At 46.8% G+C, this 25,850-nt stretch overlaps 1 protein-coding gene across 2 annotated transcripts in view; it reads right to left on the bottom strand.

The window, feature by feature from the left end:
- Positions 1 to 25,850, bottom strand: part of GLI3 (GLI family zinc finger 3) — a 272,943-nt gene that overhangs the window by 64,037 nt on the left and 183,056 nt on the right. For both annotated transcript variants that reach the window (XM_045089532.1, XM_045089531.1), the window contains exons 5-10: positions 23,214 to 23,416; positions 20,503 to 20,649; positions 15,429 to 15,630; positions 4,472 to 4,685; positions 3,417 to 3,530; positions 1,308 to 1,448 (exon numbers count right to left, since the gene is read on the bottom strand). In XM_045089532.1, coding sequence (XP_044945467.1) covers positions 1,308 to 1,448; positions 3,417 to 3,530; positions 4,472 to 4,685; positions 15,429 to 15,630; positions 20,503 to 20,649; positions 23,214 to 23,416 — 1,021 coding nt within the window. The remainder of the gene's footprint in view (positions 1 to 1,307; positions 1,449 to 3,416; positions 3,531 to 4,471; positions 4,686 to 15,428; positions 15,631 to 20,502; positions 20,650 to 23,213; positions 23,417 to 25,850) is intronic.

Below are 25,850 nucleotides of genomic sequence, written 5' to 3' on the forward strand. Positions count from 1 at the left end.
AGGAGACATGATTAAAAAAAGAAATGGGGGAGCGGGGAGACCCTGCTGATGTCATGTTAACATCTTGCAACTTTCTGTACCTAACAGATTGCGAACACTGGCAAAACCACGTCATTGCCGTGACGGTGACGTGTGGACATCTCCCAGAAGAGGAGCCAAGTTGAAGACGACACTGTGGTCGAGGAAAGATGGGGGATGTGTCCAGAATTGTAGAATTTTTGTGTTTCAGCGGAGAAGGGTTATCAAGAAATATGGATCCTCTAAAATTAGAAGTTACTAGAAAAGAAGAGTGAATGGGGCAAGTGTGTGTAGTGTGCGTGTGTGGGGTGGGCGGCAGGGCATCCCAAGCAAGGCTGCTCTCTCAGATGTTCCGTCACAGTAAAAGCAGAAGAACCAGCCACACGTAGCAGAACATCAGTAATGCCTCGATGAGGCCCTGTGTTTGTTCACAGGAGTGCGTGAGCCTCTGCCTGTCCCGCCTCGATGATCGAGAGCCACTTCCATCTCAGTTACTCCCAGTCCCCTTGGCTAGGGAGACTCTTCTGGCATGAAAGAGAGTACCAAATCAAAGGGAGCACTGGCAAAGGAAATATGCCTCATAAGGTACATGCACATGAGCGCACGGAGCGCACTGCGTCATTGGAAATAAAACCCATGGGGGCAATACTTCTGGACCTGGTACAGTGAGACGAGGTGTGGATCTGGGCTGGACCGTGCTGCAGACACACCACTGAGCACATTTTAAAACACACATCACTTTTTCCACGGAACTACTCACTCTGCAAGTGTTGGCCTTCAGTCAAGACATTGTGCTAATGGCTTCCCCAAGCATCTACCTACTAATTGCTGCAAAAAATAGTGGGAGGTTCCTTGGACCTTGAGAGCTTGGAAGGAGCAGGCAGAACCGAGAAAAGGAATCCCCCACCTCTACACTTTTTTCTGCTGTGTCTGGGTCTAGGAGAGGAGAATCAAACTTGGTTAAAAGGTTAATAATAATTCATGTCCAGCTTACTATTACTCAATAACCATCAAAGACGCTAACTCAAAATAGTGTTTTCTGGCTTACAGGATCAGAGTCATTACACTCTCTATTGAAGACTTTATTGAATTTTACACTAAGCTTTAGCTGACTGAACAGGTCAAGCACCGTGGCTCAGAGTTTTCTTTATTCTCAGAAAGTCATAAAGCTCTCTCCCGTTTGCAACGCTGCTAGCTAAGAAACCGGACTCAGCGCAGGGTCAGGGCAGCTGACCCCGCAGGAAAGGTCACATAGTTGTAAAGCCCACTTCCGGCGTCCCCCCACTTACGTGTACCAGCTGCTCCTGGGTGTCGAACTCCCGCGTGCAGCCTTCCCAGTGGCAGTTGGTCTCATAGATGACTTCAGGCTCCTGTTTGCTTTCGTCTTTGTCCCCTTCCTCCTTCACCAGGGTTGTTCCTTCTGGCTGTTCCTGGAGGTGCATTGGGGGCAGGGAAGCAGGGCGGGGTAGGGTGGGGAGGAGAGAGGGAAAGAAAGATCAGACACAATGGAAGGGCAGATAAGAGAAAGGAAAAAAAAGAGAAAGAAAAGAAAAGAAAGGAAACCCTGATTGCACAGGCTTTCTTCCTGGAGGCAATTTTTCAGGAAAAATAAAATAGAGCCCAGGTTTATCAGCTGCATTTTGTGAACAGAAGTCAAACATATGGAATCATTTGTGTGCATGATTTTTGAGGTTGTTAATGTGGGATTAAAAACAACAGTCCTGGGGCGCCCGGGTGGCTCAGGGGGTTAAAGCCTCTGCCTTTGGCTCAGGTTATGACCCCAGGGTCCTGGGATCGAGCCCCACATTCCTCCTCTGCCTCTCTGCCTACTTGTGATCTCTGTCTGTCAAATAAATAAGAGCTTTAAAACAAAACAAAACACAACAGTCTCAACTGTAATGATGATAAGAAGTTGACGCCCAAATGTTGCCCCCCGAATGCTAGAGGAAAAAAAAAGAAATGGAAACATCATCCCGTCAGGGAGGCAATTAAATTAGGTCACGCCGTCTTTACCCAAAAGACTGGCCTTTTTTCTCTTTCGGTTAGATTCTTTTTAGTGTGTTAGTTTGTTGATTCTCCTATTTTGGAATCAGGGCAGTGGTTTACTAGTAATTCTAATTCTGCTTTCCCTGCCGCTGGAGCTGTGACAGGCACTTTCTGGGTTTCAGAGGGATCCTGTCTTCCTGTTTCAAGTTCTGATCTCCGAGGATACGGGCTATTGCCCCAGACCCACAGCATTTGAGCTTAGCAGCTGAGTCTCTTCTACTCTCCGAGGCAGCTTCACTGCAAAGACCATGCAAACAATTGGGGCGCCTGGGTGGCTCAGTGGGTTAAAGCCTCTGCCTTTAGCTCAGGTCATGATCCCAGGGTCCTGGGATCGAGCCCCACATCGGGCTCTCTGCTCAGCGGGGAGCCTGCTTCAGCCTCTCTCTCTGCCTACTTGTAATCTCTATCAAATAAATAAATAAAATCTTACAGAAAGAAAGAAAGAAAGAAAGAAAGAAAGAAAGAAAGAAAGAAAATGCAACAATTTCCAGAATTTGGGATCTCATGTGGGGCAGCATGACAAAAACTGCCCATGAGCATTTACATGTAACCAGCAAGGTTGTTGGCTGGCAAAATTCAAGGAGAAGGATGGATTTCAGAACCTATAACATCCATTCACTCCATCTTCAAAGCCCTCCTCCCTCGAAAGGAAAATGTGGGTGGAGGTCGTCTGAGTTTGGGGCTAGAGCTGCCCGGATGTAGAAAGGTCCAGAGTCTGTGGACATCCAGACTCCAGTCCAACCCCTACTTCCAGGGATTAATATTCACTGACCTTCTTCCTGTGTCAGACTCGGGGACCTTAGGAGATGGTATTCTAGGCATAATAAACACATTTTAAAACAGAAGCTCAGAGGGTCTAAATGCCTAAAAGCAGAGCCCAGATTGGACTTTCTACACTTGTCCTGTGTCAAGGCCCAGAATCTAATTGGCCTTAAATTGGGTAAGTTGTACCTTGATCCCTCCTTCTGTTCTCCAAGCCCTCCTGGCAAGTGGGTAAAGGCAAAATAGGAACAAAAAAGAACACGGCCGGTGTAAGGAATATCATCAACTGTGCACAGCTCCGGCTTATGGCCAGGAGCTGGTATTCTGGGGCCCGAGACCAGGGCTTGGGACTGAAACTTGGTCCCGTCAGTGATTGGTTACAAATTAATCCAACTGCTTACACCACAAGCTACGGTTTATTCGACCTAAGAATCTGAGTTAGAGAATCCGGTGGAGTCAGATGCATCACTGGCCTCCTGTCAAGCGCATGGGTCAAGACCAAGGCCAGAACACAGAGGATATGGACATGCTGTGAGAGACCTTGGCCTGGATGGACCCACAGGCCAGCGGCAGAGCCCCCCAGTGCTCACCTGCTGGCCCCGAGGCCCCGGGCTGGGGAGGTCTTCATCGGGCTTGATCTTGGACCGCTTGTTGTGCATCAGGTCCCCCGTGCTACTCACCGCAGACTCGCTGGTCGGCTTGTTCTGCGGGTCACATTTGCAGGGACAGAGACAGTAATTAGGTTTCGATCAAGGAGCGGGACCAGAGCTAAAACATGCTGTAGACAAGCCGGCCGATGTGGCATTGGAACAAGGGCTTGGTAAGTCTCCAATCCCACAAGAGCAGAGCCCAGGAAACATGTCTGAGGCCAGAAAACATCTATGATGGTTTCCCCTTGGGAGGAGAAACCCCCTGTGGCTTTCAGGGGCCCCTGGGGGACTCCTTCGGTAAAGCATTTGCTTTCAGCTCAGGTCATGATCCCGGGGTCCTGGGATTGAGCTCCATGTTGGGCTTCTTGCCCAGCGGGGAGCCTGCTTCTCCCTCTCCCTCTGTCTGCTGTTCCCCCTGCTTGTGCTTTCTCTCTCTCTCACTCTGTGTGTGTCAAATAGATACATAAAACCTTAAAAGTACATAAAATTAATTCCCTAGCTTTTAAATGCTAGAAGATTGGAGCAGGGCACTTGGGTTTTCATGAGCTCCAATCGTGTGCTTCAAAGAACAGAGTAGAGAGGTGGGCAGGAAACCAAAAGAAACAGCTGGCGATGTTCTTAGAGGATTCAGACTCTTTGAGCGGGATTATCGAGGAGGTAAGAGCAGAGGGCATGGCGGGTTTGGTTCTTCCCGTGGAGTTATCACAGGACCCGAAGTGCCTGCAGGGAGTCACCCAATATGCCCCTCATGCGGCATATTGACCTGAGCAGGGTTACAGACCCTCATCCAGCAGCCCCGCTGTCCCACCAGGGAGGAAACGACTCTGGGGCAGGAAGCCCACACACACGTGCAGTACTCATCAAAACCTGAAGCCTACGTAGGGCCCTGGATTCGGAAGACCACGAGAACGCGGGGGCAGCCACCTGTCCTGGGGTAGGCAGGGCCCTCCTCTGCGGCTGCAAGACAGATCAGCTCCTCGGGCTGTGTCTCTCACCTGTGAGGACTCCGATGGGCCCGAGCTGACCTGGACGGGGTTCAGGACTGTGGGGATCCCAGGGATGGGCCTCTGCGTTGGAAACGTCGGAGCAGGGTGGATGAGAGGAGGGCTGTGTCCAAAGGCTGAGCCTAAGCTCTGCTGCCGGCTTAGGATTTGCTGATGCATATGGAGAGACACGGGAGCAGAAGGGTAGGTGAAGCTCAGGGCAGGGCTGTAGGAGGAGAAAAAGAGCAGACGGCGCTCATTCACACGGAATGCGCACAACCCCACCAGCATGCCGCGTCTGCGTCTTTACACCTGGTGCTGCCCTCCCAAGTGACATCAGGTCTGCCTGTGCAGGCCAGAAGGCAAAAACGGTTACTGATGGACATCGTGCATACTTCCGAGAGAAACACGCCTGCAGAAGCAGACACGCGTGTGCCCACACCCAGACACACAGACCTGAAACGAGACTCGGCAAACGGGAACAAAAGGCTCAATAACAGCTATTTATTGCAATAACAAACTTTATATAAAAAAAGAGAATGGGCGACTACATGCTTTATAGTATTTTTATTGGCTCTCAGCGCCGTATGTCCCCGTGCATGGAGCAATCCCTTTAATCTCGGCTCACACTGCGTGCTTTCATATGTCTCCAGATCTTATTACAAGAGGAAGGAAAATCAATTGGTTAAATGTGTTTTGAACACCATGCTTGTCATATCACTCATTTGTTTGTAAAGATGGAAAGCTCGGTTCATCCAGAATGCCACCTAAAGAATTTCCATCAGTGCCATCTGGTTATGGAAGCTGATGGATTAACCTCTCCTGGCTCAGATCGGTGATCAATGGGCTCCGGTGGAGGAATATTCCAGTGGGAGAGCTCGGCTCCCTCTCCCAGCTAAATGGCATTAAATGTCTACGCAAGCCCATTATACATGCTAATGCCTGTCACCGCTCCATTATGCCTCAGCTCCGTCCAGCCTACGGCGAGTTGCGAAGAAGCCGCACTATTACCTACAGATTGCTCGATGGGTACACGGTGCCAAATCGTTCTTTGTGCCAGCACGGTTTAAGAATCAAATCCTCTTAAAAGAATGAAGTGTTCTCAAGGAAATCTGCCCATGGCTTAAAAATGCATGAAAAACTATAATTGCATTCCCGAACGTTTCCTTCTTAAAAATAATCAGTGGTGGGGGGGGAATAATAAAAATATGCATTTCCTCGTCCTGCTGTGTAATACCCAGAAAGAATCAGAGTTTCCCGTAATGTCAAAGGTAGAATTCATGCAAATTTCCAATCTGGTGGGTTAATTACTGCTGTTGGTAAGCGCATTAACTGAGAATATAATAATTACAATACCAAAATTCACACCATTTCAACAACTTTAAGTAATAATTCTGAAGATATACTCTGTTCATTAATGTGACTCCACATTTTGCCTATTAGACAACAATCCATGAAAGGCTGCTTCAATGGGATTACATTACTATTATTCCTACAGAGAACCTTGCGTTACAATAGCTTGCCCATTTAACACTGAATATCATTAAGATTACCCTTGGAGAATTTCCCCCAGCTTGGAGGAACTCTCCTTTCATTCCGCATTGTCACTCCATAATAAAGGCGAGCAGGAGTGTGCTGAAAACAGTCATTGTTCATGGCAAGTTAGGGAGAAATCAGTAATAATATTCCGTTTCTGCAGTGCGATAGTTTCTGCCCGTTTCCGAAAGCAACGGTGAATGATTACGGCAAGACTCCGCTAAGGTAGCTGCGTGGATGACTGATAGGGCATTAATCAAAAGATGCATATCTGCCCCAGAATTTGTTCACAAGCTTTCTTCTAATAGCTGATTTCATGTTCACTGAGCTCTATGCCAGTTTGTCCAATTTATTTTTCAGTGTACAAGCCATTCATCAAAAAAAAAAAAAAAAAACCCCACAATGATTTAACACCCCACCCCTTTCCCTTTTGGTGAATGGGCATGACTAAGTACAACTACATTATTCTACTCATTAAAAAAGCAAAAGCCCAAAGACCCCACTAGACATATATGTGCAATGGGACACAGTCCGAGGAAGCCTCCAGACACCTTCGCTGAGTTTCCTGAGCCCACACGGTGGGGCAGGCGTGGAAGGGGCCCTTCTAATGCCGGAGGGCTCAACGTTTGGGGGCTCAAAAAGTCAGGACCTGATTAAGGCTCGGGGCCACTAGAGAAAACATTTCAGAGGCGGAACATGCCCTCAGTTGTGTCTATGAGCGATTTCCAGATGTTCCTGGGCAGGCAGGATGGGTCCATTTTTACTTCTCAAAAGGTGTCAGAGGGAAGGAGAGCCAGGCTGGGTTTCCTGCTGTGAGTCCCGTCCTCAGATACACTCGGGCTGACCTCAGCAGACATCGGGAAAGGCAGGGACAGCTTTCGATACATTTTGGGAATGTCCCATCCCCCTCTTGTGGCTGCTTTCCTGCAGATAAAAAGCAGGTGCCAGGAACAAACCTTCTCCGAAATCCATGTCCAGTCTTGGCTTCCAGGGGACATGATAAGCACTGGCTGAGCCTCCCAGAGTGTAGGCAGCTGGCCACAGGAAGGCTCTCTCCACCACGTGGGAAAGGCAGGTGATGGCAGGCTCCTGCGGTGGCAGGCAGGGTCCCCACTCGCAGAGCCCGTGCTGTGGCAAGCTGCCTGCTCCTCCTGGTCACAGAGCCTCTTTAGGACTCGATGACACACGTCACTCTCGGCAGTGTCGCAGCATCAGCAAGGACGCTCTCAGGAGAGCATGGAGGAGGACAGAGGGTTTGGAAGGAAGAAGCCAAGGATGGGCAACGTCCCAGCACCGCGTGGAGATGTCAGTGACGACAGAAAGAAGGACTGGGGCATTTCCACAGGTGCGGAGTCGGGGATCAGCCACCACCCCTACTCTCTGACAGTAAGTGGCCCTAGGAAGGTCCACCTCAGGGTCCCGGGCGGCTGGGGGTGGGGTGTTGGTTGGGGGGGAAGCAGGAGAGTCCCCCCGGGCCACAGGTACCACCTACATCCTTCCCGAGCTGAGCATGGTCACATCCTTTCTATCAGCTGGGTCTTGGCCTTCTGAGACCCTGCCCCATCCAAATGAGCCCCCCTGCACGGCGGGTCCGATCACATTCTCCTGTTGGACCCTTCTGTTCCCTGGCCACACCCGCACTCTCTGAGGTCACAGTCTGTCTCCCTCTAGACCTTGAGGTCCCAACGGGGTGGACCCGCTGATGCCTGGAACACTGCCCGGTGCACAGCAGGCCCTCGTACGGAGTCCTGAGCGACCGAGTCTCTTTTCAGTGTACTACAGTGTCCATTTACTGCTGCAACTGAGCGGCTGAAAACGATACACGCTTCCTCTCTCGCTGGCTCATGAAACCAGTACTGCATTTTTGTGGAGTCTCCGGCAGCTTCTAGAGGCCAGGCCGACCCGTCCTCTGCTGATGCTGATGGTTGCATATTGGCTGATCTTCTTCCCTGGCTCTGACTCTGGTCCCCCACCTTCCTCTTATAAGGATGCTTTTAATTACATCAGAGCCACCCGAATAATCCCAGATTATCTCATCTCAAACTCCTTCCCATAATCGCAGCTACATAATTCCTTCTGCCTGTAAGGTAAAAGGCCTGTTCATTTCTGGGGTTAAGATGTGAATGTCCTTGGGGCCGATCACACACAGAAGAGTCAATTCAAAGAAAACCATGTCTTCCTCTGAAAACTACAATTTGACAATGCGTCTGTAAAACAGTCTAAACAAAGCCAGATTCATGTCTTTCTAGACAACTTTAGCGGCTGAACGGTCTTTGCCGATTACAGAGGTCAGAATTAAAAAGAAAAAATAAATCCTAACCTTTAGAAACCCTGAAAAGAATCATTCCATAATTTCCTAGAAATTACTGATGTTGTTGAGGATTTTTACAAATCTCCTGTGTCCTCCAAAGGAGGACATGACCTAATTTAAAACTCGGTCTACCTGAGCTTTATTACCTCAAACTTTTTTATATTTCTGCTCACCCTATTCTTTCCTGTGGATCCCATGAAGAAAGCTTAATTTTATCATCTGATTTCTGCATTCTCTTCACTCAGTATTTGACATTTTAAATATAATTTTTTAAAAAACCATTGTTTTTTAGTTTTCACTTCTTTTCCAAATGACTATCGGAAAGATGGGGTGACTTAAAACACAAAACATTTATGATAATGTGACTTAAAATGATTTATCTATATTTAGTCAATGAGACGAGGAGAAAACGTGTCAGGTGGCCCCCATCTTCCCAAACAAGGTGTTAACTAGGCCACAGACTTCCCCAGACAACAGGCTGAAAGGAAGTCTTACGATGGTGAGGAGAAAGAAGAGCTCAAGTCACCACATTGGAGGACTCTCGCAGGGCAGTCACCATGGGACATGCCCTCTAAGTGTCCCACCCCAGAAACAGTTTGCAGTGGTCATAAGAAAACCTTCTAGAAACTAGTGATCCTTGCAAAACACTCCAAGAAGCACTCTTCTAAGACAACAGTTATCAAGCCAGAAGAAATTAATTTCAATATTAATTTGGCCTTTACTTTTCTCAAGAGCAGAAAAGGAAAAAAGGGTTTTAGGTCCTTGACTCTAGCGTGGAGAATGTCCTCAGCCACCCAATATAATTTCTACCCATTAGAACAGATTCACAGTTACAGATTTTTTGCTTTATAAAATACCTTAAAGGAGCATTCCTTTGTGTTTGTGGTGACTCAGGGATAGAGCTCTGAGCACACGGACATAAAATTACTCACAGTCAGTTCCCACTCTATGTTCAGCTCTGAGCTAACAGTGATCAACATAGTGTTGTCTAAGTGGGAACAAGTTTGTCTATTTTCCAAAGATTTAAATGAAAACTCCCTGGATGCCTGGGTGGCTCAGTGGGTTAGGCCTCTGCCTTCGGCTCAGGTCATGATCCCAGGGTCCTGGGATGGAGCCAAACATCAGGCTCTCTGCTCAGCAGGGAGCCTGCTTCCCTTCCTCTCTCTGTCTGCCTCTCTGCCTACTTGTGATCTCTGTCTGTCAAATAAATAAATAAAATCTTAATAAAATAAAATAAAATAAAATAAAAACTCCCAAAGTCTGAAACTTTGAAAAAGTTTTGATATATTTATCCTCTATCAAAAATCAGAGGTATAGTTTTGTTGATACTCTTTTTGCAAAGTTGGCCAAGTTTTGCAAATGGGGCCTGGTCTCTTCATGAGCAATAAACAGCATAGTCACACCTCACCTACCAGGAAGTCTCCTACCTGGGAATCTCAGCAACTACCCTCAATCCAGGTAACATTTGGAGTACAATTAGAAAGAAAATGTTAAGCGAAATAAATGTCATAAAATGCACACACAAAATCTTGTATCAATTCAGTAAGTTTTAACCATGTACTTTTTAAGTATCTCATTTATAGTCCCAGAGCATAAATTATTTTTTGCAACTAGACAGTTAGATATTATTATAATCAAGACATGGAACTTTGACACTCATAATCATTTTTCACTTTTACCACATTGTTTTCTCACACCAAGGAAGTAATATGAGCCAACGTTTGTACAGAAACCTTGTGATCAATCCATGCATTTGTATTTAATTTCTAGAATGACCTGTTAGTGGGGACACTGAAAGTTCATGCTGCTGAAAATCACTCCCTAAATATTTATTCACCACCTGCTGCCTGTGTGAAGAGTGACAGACACAGGGTGCCTCTGCCTTCTTAGGAAATGTCCTGTTTTAAATATAAGGTCAATGATAACTACCTACAAACATGTGTTTTTCAATTGCTCAGGTTGCTGTATTTTGCTCAGATGTGAATTTTGGAAACATCCTTCAAAAGGAATGCATACTGGGGCCATTGGGTGGCTCAGTCATTAAGCGTCTGCCTTCGGCTCCTGTCATGATCCCAGCGCCCTGGGATCGAGCCCGTGTTGGGCTCTCTGCTCAGTGAGGAGCCTGCGTCCCCCTCTCTCTTTGCCTGCCTCTCTGCCTATGTGGGATCTCTCTTTGAAGCAGCTCACTGGGCCTCCCTGAGCATCAGTTCCTTGGACCTGAAAACAATTCAGCCTTGCTGGGAGCTTGGAAGGCTTCCTGCTGTTCCCGGAGTAGGGGCCGAGGGCTGTGCCTAACCGGGCCCCTGCCTGCCTTTCCTGTTTACTGCCCTCCATCTCCTGGATTCCTGACACTCCCTCAACACCCAAGCTCTTCCCAACCCGTGGCCTCATCTGGTCCACTCATTCATTCGTACCTGAATGGAGCCTTTTTCCCCCCTTCAGGAGTTCAGTGAGAGTAGGGGTCCTGCCTCTCATCCATCCCAGTAGCCCCCATGCCCAGCGCGGTGACTAACACAGAGTTGAACATGCAGCTGAATACGGGAGGGGATGAATGAGTAACTAATTCAATGAAATGCTCTCTAAAACCAATAACCACATACGAGAGGCAATAACAACTACCTTTCTCAGTATTAATCACTTTGGCTACTGCTGGGGGAGAAGAAGTTTGTCACCACTTTCAGAAGATGTCATTAGCGTTTTGGGACACTGGTCATTGGGCACTGTGTTCCCCTACACTCTGTTCTTTGCTGTGTCCCACCCAGTGTAAAAAGGTATCAACAGATCCAAAGTCAAGCTGCTCTGGAGACCGAGCTGGTTCCTCTCCTGCCTTGGTAAGTGGCAACAGACATTTGCTTCCTCCAGGGAAAAAGATGGCCACTACAGGACACAGAACACAGAACACAGCCCACTGTCCCGACACTGGTCATAGCCCATGGTGCTGGCTGCAGACACCTGTCCCACTGTGGCACCCGACTCCCACTTTCATCAAGATGTCTGTCCTGACCACACCAGACCAGAGACCACTGAGGACACAATCTCATCTTCATTTTAGCCATAAACTCAAAGCAAGAACACTGTAACTGGTGAGTTGTAAACGAGTGGGTTACTCATTTCTTCATTCCATTTACCTTTGGAAGGAGACTACAGGAAGAGGAAGGTCACCCCAAACTCCTCTTTGTGACAGTGGTGTAATTTCTAGGGGAAGGTATTAGCAGAGGCAAAGGTATTTCCACTATATTGCCATTATATTTACAAAACCTATGTGGAGTGGAGGTTACAGGTTGTTATTGGATAAACGTGAGTCATCTGGGCTTAGATGGGAGTCTTCAGGGGGATGGACAAGTCAAAACTGCTTGAGACAGTCAAATTGTTCACAACGACATTTCCAAGTGCATGGGGTTTTCAGAATGGTCATTTCAGTTATGATATAAAAGGGTAGGATTTGTGATGTAGACGTGGACCACAGGGTTGAAAAGTGATACATAACTGAGTGTGCTTAGGGGCTTTTGTGAATAAATATTTGCTTTCCACAGTATTTTTACAGCAATTTTTACAGAATTACTAGCTAAATACATAAACATAAGAACCATACTCAAGGATAGACATTTGCTTTTTAACCCCTCATTTTGTATCCATCTCTCCATCTCTTTATAGCTCTCAACCTATGGACATGTAACATACTCTTCATAAAGACTGTAACAACCTAAAAACCAGAATTATTCATCTGACACATAGAAAGTTCCTTTAATAAAAGGGCTGATGAGAATTCTGATTACTCATTTAAGAGCTCTTTCAGGGGCACCTGGGTGGCTCAGTCAGTTAAGCGGCTGATTCTGGATTTGGGCAGGAGAGGAACCAGCTCAGGGTCGTGAGATCAATCCCCATATCGGGTTCTGCACGGAGTGCATGTCTCTCTTTCCCTTTCTCTCTGCCCCTGTCCCCCTAAAAAAAGCGCTCCTTCATTTCTTCACTCAAGAAACAACCTTTGAGTGGTGTCAAGGTGAGAAGGCACAGGTATTTTGGGGGGTGGTGGTATGCGGCCATGAACAAGGCCCGTGGCCCTCTGTTAGTCGCACTCTAGCAGAGGGGAAACAAACAGCAGACTCTTAGATAAGCTGGTCAACGCAGACATTTCAAACAGAGGCAAATGTGACTACCAGCCTCTTGGAGGGTAACATCTGAACTAGAATGCCGTACGAAGGAGATCACCGCTACGGCATTTTTTCAGAAGACGGAATGCTTGACTTCAAACGGAACACCATCTTGGCAACTCAACCAACAGCGTTACACTGCACGCCTCTACCAGCTGTAGGTCAGACCCCAGAAAATAGCACCAAAGTCAAACATGCCTGGGGTCCGTTGCAAAGCAGGGCATTGGAAGATTGACATGCAACCTTCTCCAACTTTCTCCTGCAAAGACCCACTATGTGGACGAGTAAAACAAGGGCAACAGAACGTTCTTCCAAATCTCTGTGGCACAAAAATAAAGAGTGTGCTTCTTGTGTGCCTTTGCTCACACCTCCACCCTTTCCCTGCCTCCCAGTGGTCCCACCACTTTGACTGATGATTCCTTAAGTCGGTTTTTAGTTGACAAATCTGAACTAAGAACAGGGCAAGCAAAGCACTACAGGACAGGCAAATGTTACCAATGATAATTATTCTAGTCATCGTGTTATACACCATGCAGATGTCATTCTGAGCTATCTGCATTACTTATGTGCATTCAAAGCTACCTCTGGTCCTAACACACACCAGCTGAATATTGGAGAGTGAGAGGTCAGGCTGCCAGAGAGAAGAGAGAATGGAAAGGACCCAAAGGAAGAACAGGAGTGCACAGTGGCTGGGCCCATGACTATGGATGCAAACCTCTTCTTCCAGCTCTACTGAGAATGGCAGGGTCTGTGGGAGCTCCTTGGAGGCAGAGGAAAATGATCAACCCCAGTCAGGATCCAGTACTAGGTCACCTGGGCGGAGGTGAGCAGATCAAGAAGGCAGAAGATGGGGGGCGGGTAAGAATTAAGACAGACAACGTTGCGACCATCTGTACCATGAGGCTGTGACGTACTGGAGAATGTCAAGCTAGGTGGGTAGAAAGCCAGAGGGGGAAAAATTAGGGAGAAGCGAGAGAAATCAATGCTCACCAGTGATTCTGTGTGAACAGAATTCTGTGAGAACATTATTTTGTGAATATCTGGTGTACCGTATTTCTACTACTTTGATGCTATGAATTCTAGTTCAGCCACATGATCGTTACATAACCTGAGCAAAGTGAGCTGCGGTCATTGGCAGTCTGCACGACGTTGGGAGTATCTGTGGAGGGCCGGAAGAGCCAGGCCACAGTTCCGAGATGGGCACCCTTCCTCAGAGCCTGGGGTGATCACAGGGGTCGCACAGCTGGGCCGTGCTACTAGGGTCCCAGATGGGCCATTCCAGGGCCAGCGCTCCCAGGACTTGGCCCCCAGCTGGGGTCTTCATCCTGGCACTGTGCATACACACCGGCTTTGATAAAGTGTGTACTATCCTATACGGGCTATCTCGTCTTTTGCTTACAAGTGTGAAGCCTGGACTTGGGAGAGCCAACAGGCAAGGACAGCTTGCAGAGGCGGTTGCAAAGCTGAAATCTGACTACGGATGTGCCCAGCTCCAAAGCCTCCCCTGGTGATGAAGTTGGCTAGTCCTGAAGACACCCCAGGACTCCCATCTATGTCCTGATGATGGTCACATCAGCCATGTTTTTGCTTTGCTCCGTGTCTACCCTTTAATGACCATATTGAAAGAACAAAGAAAAGCAGAAGAAAATGATTTCACATCAACCTAGGGCTTACGATATTTAAACACTAACTTGCGTGCTGAAGAGGACTGCTGGTAACTGAACAAGCAAAGGATTACAGGTGTAATTGAGAACGTTATGGAAAAAATGGAGGTACACACCATTTCTAGTAAATACGCGTGTCACTACCGCTAACACGGTTTTCCCCCAGATGGTTGGGGTCTCCCTAATGTGTATGTCCATCGTGGGGCACCCCTCAACGAAGAACTAAAACTACTGTCCAGTTAGAGAAACATACCAGTAACAAAACCCTCACTCAAAGCAAGGAATTTTTGCCTTTGCGGCAGGAATCACCCATAGTTTGCAAAACTCCAGTTCAAAAAGATCGCTAGGAACTGAACTCTTAATTTATGGGAGGAAAAACTTAGGGGAAGGGATAAGCGAAGTCGACAAGCAGGGTTCCCTAATTAATGAACGAGGACATGATCTAATTTGATGCCTGAAACAACCATTTGGTAACTAGCACAGCACGAATCAGTAAGTGATTAGCTGATAAAAGCAGCCTAAACACACCTAAAATTCCTCACTTGGCTTACTTTCGTTCCCACTTATTGACATCAGCCCATGTTTGATCATTAGCGGCGAGAGATATTTTATGGTAAGCGTGTTCACAGAAGCCTGAGTTTGTACCTTCCCATGCAGGAGCAGACAGAAAGCATTTCACCAAAGGAAGTGTCAAAATGTTCTCATCCCGGGGAGGGAGGATGACAAAGCAGAGGGCTTTCAAATTAAGCTAAAAATGCTTAGTAGGAAAACAAGGAAATCTTGGTTTGCCGTATTTCCTCTGAGAGACGTCCCTTCCTATGTCATCACGTTTCTTTTCCCTTAGATTCGAAATCCTGCTGACACCTTTTCTTTCTTCCTCAAATGCACCCCTTTCCCCCGTCGTTAACAAATGTGAATTACACCATGTCTGACTGTCTTCTGCTCTGTCCCTCCTCCCACGTGCTGCACGACCAGGTATGAATGGGTTTTCTCTCCAGAGAACTATGAGTAAGAGGGGCTTGGATGAAGGCTCGCCAGTCTCACTGCACAGCAGCCTCCATCATAAGGAAATAGCTACGGATGTGCATACAGGCTACTAATTCAAGTCTGGGGGAAAAAAAAAAAGCTTTGGTCCAGTCCTTGGCTCTGGAATTCACGGCAGAAGCATCTGACTGGCATCCCGGGTCAGGCCCGAGGTCGTGCCATCGCTGTCACCCTCAGAGGGCATCAGTCCCGCTAAGGCGGGCCCCTCGGGCGCTGCCCCTTTAATAAAAAGAAACACATCACGGATTCTGGAAAATACAAACCTGATGGCGCTCGCGGACAAGTGACCATAGGAGCCGCTTGCTGAGGAGCTGCTGCGGGAATTATTGAGAATCGTGACCAAGGAGTTGGGAGACGTCCTTATCATAGTCTGAAGGTCAAAGCTGTGATCGGAGAGCGGTGATATGGACAGGGTACGTTTCCGGCTGGGCCTGGCTGACAGCCTGGGGCTGGGGAATCTCGTGCCTGTTGCAGAAACAGAACAGAACCCAGTTACCTGTGGTTGGAACTCCACACCTGTGAGTCACTGCTCCGGGCCTGGCTGGAGGAAGGGACAGCTAAGAAGCCAGCAACCTGCAGTGACAAGTGCCTCTCTGCCCACTTCTGGTCTCCTGGCTACCACTGAGGAAATTAGGGAGAAATATTTATCTTCTAGGGCTTACCTCGGGGGAGCTCTGTTTATTAATGTGCAGGCAAAATGATAAATTGCTAAACAAAAGGAAAAGACTTTTATGTGTTATCCCTCTCATTTCTAGTGATTTATGAATCTGACGGCTGCTTAGATATTCCCATCATCAATTCACCACAAGCGACAAAGACAGTGGTCCCCACAGTTTACACGACACACCCCTCCCCATCCCAATACACACCATTTTAAGGCAATGAACTGAAGGAGGAAATGAATTAAAGCACCCGGAGATTAGAAATTCAGCTTAGCGATGCTCTCATCTCCCCATGATTTTGGTAGTTATCTGATCCACGTATACGTAAAGCTTTACTAAAACACTGATAAATGCATTATCTGAAATTGACGGTTCTCAATCGGGGGCAGTTATGCCTCCAGGGGACATGGGACAACATCTGGAGATCATTCAGTTATCACAGTTCAGGGGGTGAGTTCCCATCGAGTGTGTAGAGGCCAGGCGTGCTGCTGAACGCCCCAGAATGCCTAGGACAGCCCCCCACGATGAAGAAGTCTCTCTCCCCAGGAGTGCCGAGACTGAGGAACCCTGCCTCAGTTCTCTACAATCTAGAAGAGTAAGTTCCAATAAACATTCCCAATCTCAGGATGTGGTTCGTTTGGAGGTGTTCCAAGATCAGGGGTGGGGGAGGACCATGTAAGCATTATTATGAGATTTGATGAATCTATTTTAATTCTCTGGACCTTGCTTCTCCAGTCATAATAATAGGGAATAAAGCATTTATTATTAGAAATCTCAGTCTTTATTAAGATTCCTCCAGAAGTTCTAATCGGGAGGTTAGTAACTCACACTTCAACGCATGCCAACTTGGTACAATGTTTTTTACCTAAAGAGTTGAAAATGAAATGCCTCTTTGCCTTCAGTTTGGTAGATCCTAGAGATGCGGATTTCAGGGACCAACAATGCATATGGCCCAGAGGCCCACACTCCTGCCTCTTCTAAGGTCACATGTCCATCATCAAGTCATCAAACTACAGCTGAATGAATGAATGAGAACATAATCCTACTCCATAAGGAGCAAATGAAACATAATTCGTTTTGAGTAATAATGGAGGGGTTTTATTTGATAGTACAGGTCTACTTGCCTAAGGGGACACTACAGTTTTGTGGTACACAGAGCGCCGAAGTAGAAGGTAAACCTTCTTTATAGGAGACAGACTAGGCACTTGGTCTCTGGCAACTTCTATGGGAATACTTTCTTCATCATGGACACAAGATAACAATCCAACATGCTTCGAGATCATGAAATGAAATCGATGGATATGAGAGAGTCTATAGGTAGTATCACAGAATAAATAGATATACTTTATCTGAAATAATCGCAAACTGGAGCTTAGGAAATAAATCTCAAAAATGAAGCTTAGGAAATTAGTACCATGTATAAAACTGGAAAACCGATTTGAAAGATGAATACGGTGCCTCCTCAAATTTTTCTTTCAGACACATTCAAAATTGAGTTTCTTCATTTAGAGTAATTTCATTATGAGCCTGATTTAGGCCATGCTAGTACCAATATAGCTATCCCAGCTAGATACACATCTTTTAGTGTTTAAACCACCATCTTACTTTTATTATACATCTGCCTTACACAGAAATGTTCCACATTTACTCACTATGAGAGGCTAATTTCATCACAGATTTTTTTTTCTTTTTTTTTTTTTTAAAAGATTTTATTTATTTATTCGAGAGTGAGAGAGCACAGGCAAGCGGAGGAACAGAGGGAGAGGGAGAAGCAGGCTCCCCACTGAGCAGGGAGCCCGACACGGGGCTCGATCCCCGGAACCTGGGATCATGACCTGAGCTGAAGGCAGACGCTTAACCCACTAAGCCACTCAGTTGCCCCTAGTCTTTTTTTTTTTTTTGCCCCTAGTCTTTTAATGAAGAAATCTATTCCACTTCCAAATGACTCCAAGGACTCCAGACTTCCTGTCTACTTCCATATAACCTTCAGTGATAACCTTTCTCGATGGGTCTCAGGGATCCGTGGCAGAGTTAAGAATAACAGGACACACTAGACATAGAGATGATGCCTGGAACACCTCTAATTTCTTATATCATTAATTAGATAAGGTGGCCATCTGATGTTAAGAAGCAACAGAGGTCTTAGGGGCCCCTTACATCGTCCAAAGCCAGAGTCCAGAGGCTTCCCTTCATCCCTTCCAAGGAAGCCTTCCTGCTGCCCACGGCCTGGCTGGTCTGGCTCCTCTCTGTTTTTCCCTCCAGGATGGGCTCTTACATTGGTCAGTTTCCACCGATGCAAATAATGAGGGTTTCAGGAGCCCTCAATTCTAGAATGTTCCTCATCGGGATTACTTGCTTTCCTGTCTTTTAAGGTAATTAATCCCGAAAGACAGAATTAGATCCATAAAGCAGACTTGCTTATTCTAACATGCAACATTTAAATACGCTGCCCTTAGGTGGCAGAAACCCAGGTATGCCCATGGTTGGCACGTTTAAAAGGCAAGTGCTCATCCAACACTAGTTTCTTGCAGTTTCTGCCAACTGAGGACTCTGGAAGATCTGTTAACAATGGATGAGAGTGACCAGCTAGCTTCTAGGCTTTGCCCTGCAGGGCCACACCCAAGGTAGTGATCTATAAGAGTTTCTGCTTCTCTGTTAGAAAAGTCACCTATGATTTAAATTCTTTGCACACTCATGTTATGTTTAACTAAATGCTATTTCATTTTTTTTTAGAAGGAAGGTAGTATTTTAAGCACTTCCCAACCCTTTAATATGCTCCTCCTAACCCCCTAATAACCAAGGAAATAGAGAAAGTCAGCGTTTTGGAATGGTGATTTGGGATCCCCTGTTGAGGGGAACAGCTAAAACACAAGGAGAACATTTTGAAGACCGCTGCAAGAGAAGTCGCCCAGTTCCTCACTGATCCTACCGTCTCCTTCTGACACATAAGACCAGCATTCTTATTGTTCCAACACAGATCTCTCCAATCTGGCTTTCTGTTAATTGTTTTGTTTCTCTGTTCTAATAAGAAAATTCTGACAAAGAGAAAGGAGGTTTCTTTTTATGTGATGAATGATAGGACATCTAAATTCCTACTTAATGACAATCAATTTACCATATACTCAGGCAAATTAAAATTCCTTTAATTAGTTTTTACAAAGTAAAAGGGTAGCTTCATCCTTTATTTAGATAAAAACCGCCTTTGCCTGACTGAACACATTCTCATCAAATGTAGAAGGTAATGCGGGCCGACCTTCCAAGGATGCTCCCTTATTTTCATTCTTTATTTGCAGAGTTTTAAATAACGAATTTGCATAATAAACCTGAACTTCCTTTCCAACAATCCCTAATTGAAATGTGGTTCTGATGACTGAATTCCAAGCTCTTGACTCTACAAAGCCAAACAACAAACCCCCGTTTCTCTTGCTTTGTGGTAATGAACTTCCTGCCAGAAACTGTCGCCAGCTGGGACCCCGTGTAACTCAACGAGTTCCTTCAGGGCCGTAAGAAGACGGAGGCCGTAGCTCTCACTCTAAACCAGTATCCCCCTCTCCACTCCAAGCCTGAAGGCTGTGCCCAGGACACGCTTTTGTCCCAGAAGAATCCAAACAGATTGTAGATGAAAAAGTGTGGCCACCAGGAGAAACAAACAAACCTCCCCCAGCATATGCCTTTCTCAAAGCCACATACCCTTTGTCATAGTCAAAGGGAAGAGGCTTTCACTGAGGGATCTCTCAGACAACGCTTCGCATTCACTTCCTGACACCCGGCAAATGGAACTGAAAGAATGTGAATAAATAAGAACTCTTGGATGTTCTGAACTGTGATACTCGTAGGCTCATTTGTCTATGTCTAGATAAGTGACCCTAAGGCACCACCATAAGCCTTCAGGGATCCCTAAATAAGCTATATAAAAAACATCAAAGGATGCCATTATCTTCTACCATTATGCACTAAAAACAGCTCTTTCTGACTTGGAAATGCTTTTTATTTTTCCTAGAGAAAAGGTCTTAGTGAAATATGATTTTTAATGTAAAGAAAACATACGAGGCAAAGTAAAGCCACGGGGGGAAAAATGTACAAACGGAGTCTAGGTTTCTTTAAAAAATTAGTTTTTAGGGATTCCTGGGTGGCTCAGTGGGTTAGGCATCCAACTCTTGTTTTAGCTCAGGAGGTGATCTCAGGGTTTTGGGATCAAGCCCGCCCACCCCCAGTTGTGCTCAGCAGGGAGTCTGCTTGAGGATTCTCTCTCTCTCTTCTGCTGCCATTCACATACGCTATCTCTCTCTAAAATATAATAGCTAAATCTTTGGGAAAAAAATCAATTTTTAAAGCATGAAATAGAGAAAACCAAAGAGTGCCTGGGTGAAGTATGTCCGCATCATGAAACCCATTCCCGTATTTTTGTTCTCAGGACAATCAGGGCAGGACAGTTCTTTCGAGACCTGCCAAATCACAATTGCCTGCCTCTTCCAGTCTGTGAGTAGCCCGGAGCCCTCCACGGGAGCCCCAGGACGGCCTGATAAGTAGGAGAAGCTCCTCGGAAAATCAAAGAAAGCCGAGCACCAAATGGTCTTCCAGCTTCTCTGGTTTCAAAGGTCAGAGAATCACCTAATGGTCACGTCTCCCTCCACAGTTCAGCATCCCCCCCCCCGCCCCACCCCCGACTACTTACTGTCCATGGCGTGAACGTACTCCATGTGGATGGCCCCGGCGCCGGCACCGGCCGCAGAGGGGATGATGTCCGCATAGGGGCTGCGCTGGCCAGCGAGCAGGGCCATCTGGTGATAGTACTCCGCGGGGCTGACCCCGGCGTGGGGGGCTGGAAGAGCACACAAGCAAAGCGGGGTGACTAGTTGGAACAGGTCAACAAAACATGTTTCTGGAGACATCCCGAAGCCCGCGGGCTGAGCAGCCCACGTCGGGAATTCCTTTTATGGCTCATGTTAGTAAAACATCAGTAACTCAGACCGTGTTTCCCACGGAAGCCTACCAGACAACTCTTATTTGAAAAGTAAAACTGAAGAAAAGGAAGAGAAAAAATCAAATGTATTATAAAAGGTTTGAGGCCTGTTTAAAGAAAGAGCCAAGAATTCCAAATGATTAAAATGTATGTATGTTCTCCTTCCCATGTGTGCCCCCCTCCCCAAACGAAATCACTTTGTAGATGCAATCACTGTATGTCCATATTTCTTCCAGGGGTAGCTGACAACTGAGGCCACTGTGATGTCTTTCCAGACATACTTAGAATACTTCCCTCAGCTCCTGGCTGGAGAGCCCGAGTCAGCTTTACTACCTGGAGCGTCCAAGGGCTCCCGAGGGGAAGACACAGCATAGTTTTAATAACGCATGTCAGGGTGATAAGCTGCAATTTTGTGTCCCATAATTTTAAGGTTCTCCCCCCCCCCATTTCTCATTACAAAATCAAAAAGGAAATATACCTATCAATCTGGAGCAATTTACTGGCAAGAGTCAGCTCTGGAAGAGTGGGGATAATAATGTGTTTCTACTGCCAAGTTATGTGCAAAAGCAGCGAGATACTGGAGACGTTTTGAGGGTGGTCTCCAGATTCTCCAAGATCTGGAGGTAAATCCCAGCTCCTCCTCTTACTGCTCCAAAGGGCTGTGGGTAGCAATGAATGCAGCAGTGTTCAGCATGCAGCATTCCATCAGTAAAAGTCAGTTTTACAATTATTATGTAGAAACATGGGTGTTCCAGCAATAGGGCTGCGTATGTTCTCTGTGTCCACACTTTTATACACGATAAAAATATCTAGGCACAGATATACATGCACCTCTTAGCCTACATGTGAGAGACATCTGTGACTTGATTTTGATTATTAATTAGACTCTTGAAAGGGAAGAAGAGGAAGGCAGAACAAACCAATTAAAGAACGTTTTATTCATACTCATCATCAAATACTATGGAAAACAGGTGACAAGATGCTTTAAACTCCAGGTTCCACATGCCACTGACCCAACGAAATTTTTGCAAGCCAGGCATAACTCCAAGTGTGCCGTGAGCTGGCCTCCCTTACCCCCCTCCCTCTCTTCTCCTGTGTTGTCATTTCTCTGAACTCCAAAGTTCTCCATGGGGATGACTCTATTACTCCCCATTGGGACACCAAATCCAATACTTGAGTCTGACTCTTTTATTGTTTCCTTTTTGTAATGTGAAGCTCGTCCAAATGGCACAACGAAAGAAAGAGATGAGCGGAACAGCCATTGGGGCATCGCAGCTGCTACTCAAAGTAGAACTTAGTAGGGATTTACTGAGAAATCTCCCAGGGCTTCCCACCTCTCCCCACCATGCCCAGCCAGTCCCAAGAGGGGCCGGCAGAGAAAAGGTAGACGGCTCAGGGTCACACCACACAGTTACCCAGACGGCGCAGTGGAGGTTCTGTGTGCTGTTGTAGAGAACTCATAATCTCTCTTTCTCATTAATATGGCTTATATAGTTCTGGACCTTAACTCAGATTCTGGCAACTGTGGGCAAGTGAGTCTACATGTGTGCATGAGATGAGAAATACTCTTCCTGATTCAAAGGAGTGTTTTATAATTTGACAGTTATGGGATACACGGCTCTAATTAGTCTTGTGAAAAGTAATTAATTGGGAAGCTAACAGAACCAACAGGAATTTGACCCTTGAGAGCTTAAAATGAGCATCGAGTATAATAAAATTAAAGTCAAAATTTTGTTTCTTTTCCCATCACATCCCTCTTCCAGGTTTCACTGGGCAGGGTCAAGGTTGGAGGGCGAGCAAATCTAGACCATCATGTTCTCGAAGACTTGCTACTCAGAGTGCGGTCCACGGACCACAGCCCTGGCACCACCTGGGAACTTTCCAGTGTGCAGAAATCCCAGATCCACCCCACACAGAAGGACATTTTCTCATCATTCCCGGGTAGTCCACACACACAGTGGGATCTGAGAAGCACCGGTCTAACAGACACATCTGCGTGAACACACCTCTCAGATGTGCAGAACAGAAAAGCGTTCACTGGGAGGTGAGCAGAATGGCCCCTTACATCTGCACGCTGTGTGGACGGCAACCAGGCCAAGAGGACACAACAGCGGATAGGAGCAAGGTGTCCAGAGTCCGTGAGTTCGGGCCTTGAGTTCCATCCCTGCCACGCAGTAACCAGTGGGCCACATTACAAGTTACGTGGCCCGTCTCCTCACTGCTCTCCTCACCCTGTAATGGAAACAATGACCCCCTCCCCCCATGGAGGAGTCCGTAACCTTGACCTGAATCGTACCCTTGAAGCAATCAGCCCAGTGTCTGGAACATGGGAAATGTTCGGTCAACATTAGAACCGCTCCATGCCACGTTCCAGGTGGGGCATGAAGCAGAAACATGAATGGGTTGGCTGGGGACAGACTCACCGTCCGTGGGGCTGAGACCCCGGGCTGCCGAGATCATGGAGAGAGACGGGCTGTGAAGGGATCGGATGTAGTCCATGTAGGGGTTGATGTAGGGGTGTGGAGGGCTGAAGGGGGGCTCCGAGGCTGCAGCGGGGTTCCGATGGGGGGAGATCCTGATGAAGGGCAGGTCTGAATACGTTGGACTACTAGATAAGGCAGAAGGCCTGGGTGAAAAAGAAAAGCAGACACAGGAGGTACAGGTGAGACCAATATCCTCACAGGCAGAGGCTGTCTGTAAAGGCAAATGAGAACAACTTGACATGAATTTAAGGTGTCCTGGGGAAAAGACATCGGGCACATGTGTTTCTAGTACAAGGGCCTTAAAGTCATGGTGACAAAAGCAGGTAGACTCATACTACACAATTATCTGGGCAAAGAAGACGAACCTCTGTGAAATCTCATGGCACCCTGAATACAGAAAAAGAAAAGCTTGCCTTTGGCCTTCCTTGATGACAGGAAATTCTAAACCACAGGCATCTGAGTTTTAAGTAGTTCTGCAATTACGTGTTATGTTTGACCCAAATATTACTTTCACCACTGAAAACCTCCCTCTTACCATCACAGTGTTGTGAGGAAGGAAGGACGGAAGGAAGGAAAGAAAGAAGGAAGGAAGGAAGGACGGATGGCAGGAAACAAGGGAAAGAAAAGACAAAAGAAAAGAGAGAGAAAGGAAAGAAGGAAAGGAGAAAAGAAAGGAAAGGAAAGAAAGAATTACACACAGCAGAGTTGCCCATAAAGGAAGGAGGCAAACTGCAAGGCCTTTAAGAAATGTGCAGTCGGGGGCGCCTGGGTGGCTCAGTGGGTTAAAGCCTCTGCCTTCAGCTCAGGTCATGGTCCCAGGGTCCCGGGATCAAGCCCTGCACCAGGCTCTCTGCTCAGCGGGGAGCCTGCCTCCTCCTCTCTCTCTGCCTGCCTCTCTGCCAACTTGTAATTTCTCTCTGTCAAACAAATAAATAAAATCTTAGGGGAAAAAAAAAAGAAATGTGCAATTGGCACTATATTATATATTCGTGCCCAAACCTTTAGGGCAGCAGTCTTGCAGTTGGGGGTAAAACCAGCTTCACAGATCCGAGGTTCACCATTCAAAAGACAACTCCTCCTCTTTGGGAGCCAGCCCTGACTGCGCCCTTCCCCTGCCCCTCATCTTTCAAGTGGCACTTGGAGAGCCACGTCCAGGAATTCAGTACTCCTGGGGCTACGAAGCTGGAAGAGAACGGGGCTTGATCGAGCTCGAGCCTTGGTTCTGACAAGCTGATGAAGATAAATTCGCAACACACCTTGCTGCCGCCCTAGCCTGAATGGCTCCAGGGGATTCCTTCCCCAGGGACCACTGGTTCCGGAACGCCCCCTCCCCCAGCCCCCACTGCCTTGTTCTTCTCTAATAGAAAACGTGTTGTGCGAGTAATCCAGTGAACTGTCCTCATTCACGGAGGGGATGGCCACGGGAATGGGAGGCGGTGATAGAGACAGATCCACAGAGCGCGGCAAATTCCTCTTACACCACCCGCTTTCAGAGCAAAATGAAAGGGAGGGGAGATGCATTTTTCTCATCACACCTCCTGAAGCAAAGGAGCCCCGGCCGGGGGCTGGCCCCCGTCACCCGGTCAGAACACAATCCGGGCAAGTGCGCAGCACAGGCACAGGGATAAATGAAACCACAGATCAGATCATGCATTTTCTCTCAGTAGAAAATAAGAGGTTGAAATATGGTGGGGGCAGGGGTGCTCAAGTGATGTTTCTTACTCTTTTTCACTTTGAACTGGAAAAAAAAAAAAAAAAAAGGCGAGGCAGGGCGCCTGGGTGGCTCAGTCCTTAAGCGTCTGCCTCTGGCTCAGGTCGTCCCAGGGTCCTGGGGTTGAGCCTGGCTCCCGGCTCAGCAGGAAGCCTGCTTCTCCGTCTCCCACTCCCCCTGCTTGTGTTCCCTCTCTCCCTGTGTCTCTCTCTGTGTCAAATGAATAAATAAAATCTTAAAAAAAAAAAAAAAGAAGAAGAAGAAGAAAAGAAAAAGAGGCTTTTTATTTGTTATTCGGATGCCGCGTTTGGTGAAGTAAAATAAAACCCCAGAGTTTTCTAAATTTCCATACGGGCAGAGTGAGCATTCACCACCTGGAAACAGCTTTCTCTTTTCAAAGCAACTTGAGACTTTCCATACTCACTCGGAAATTAGTAAAATGACTTATGTCTAAATAGAAATCGGCACAGCCCATTAGCCTATCCGATTTTAGTTCTTTACAGCCAGTCAGCTCTGGGCTGTGGTTCAATGCCAAGTTCCACTTACATATGTTGCTCCTTCAGAGCACAGGATGCTCCAGTTCTTAAAATCGCTTTCGACTAGAAAGGAAAATCAATCTTTCCAGACCGATTCAAAAGTAACTACAACAAAACATAAACTTATTTTCAGACTTATGATGAGAGACCAGCATGGCAGAAAGGTGCAAAAGCAGACATTTCCAGAAATCTGTGGGATGCTAGCTCCCCGCCAGGCTCGTCTCATGATCCACAATAGGACAGACTCAACATCGGTGAGGGCAGTGGCACATCTTACTGGTAACCTGATAACCTGTAATTTTTCTGAAATCCCAGAATTGACCACGGTAG

The sequence above is a fragment of the Mustela putorius genome, unplaced genomic scaffold (assembly GCF_011764305.1).
Source record: "Mustela putorius furo isolate JIRA1106 unplaced genomic scaffold, ASM1176430v1.1 tig00003845_pilon_pilon_pilon, whole genome shotgun sequence".
NCBI lineage: Eukaryota > Metazoa > Chordata > Mammalia > Carnivora > Mustelidae > Mustela > Mustela putorius.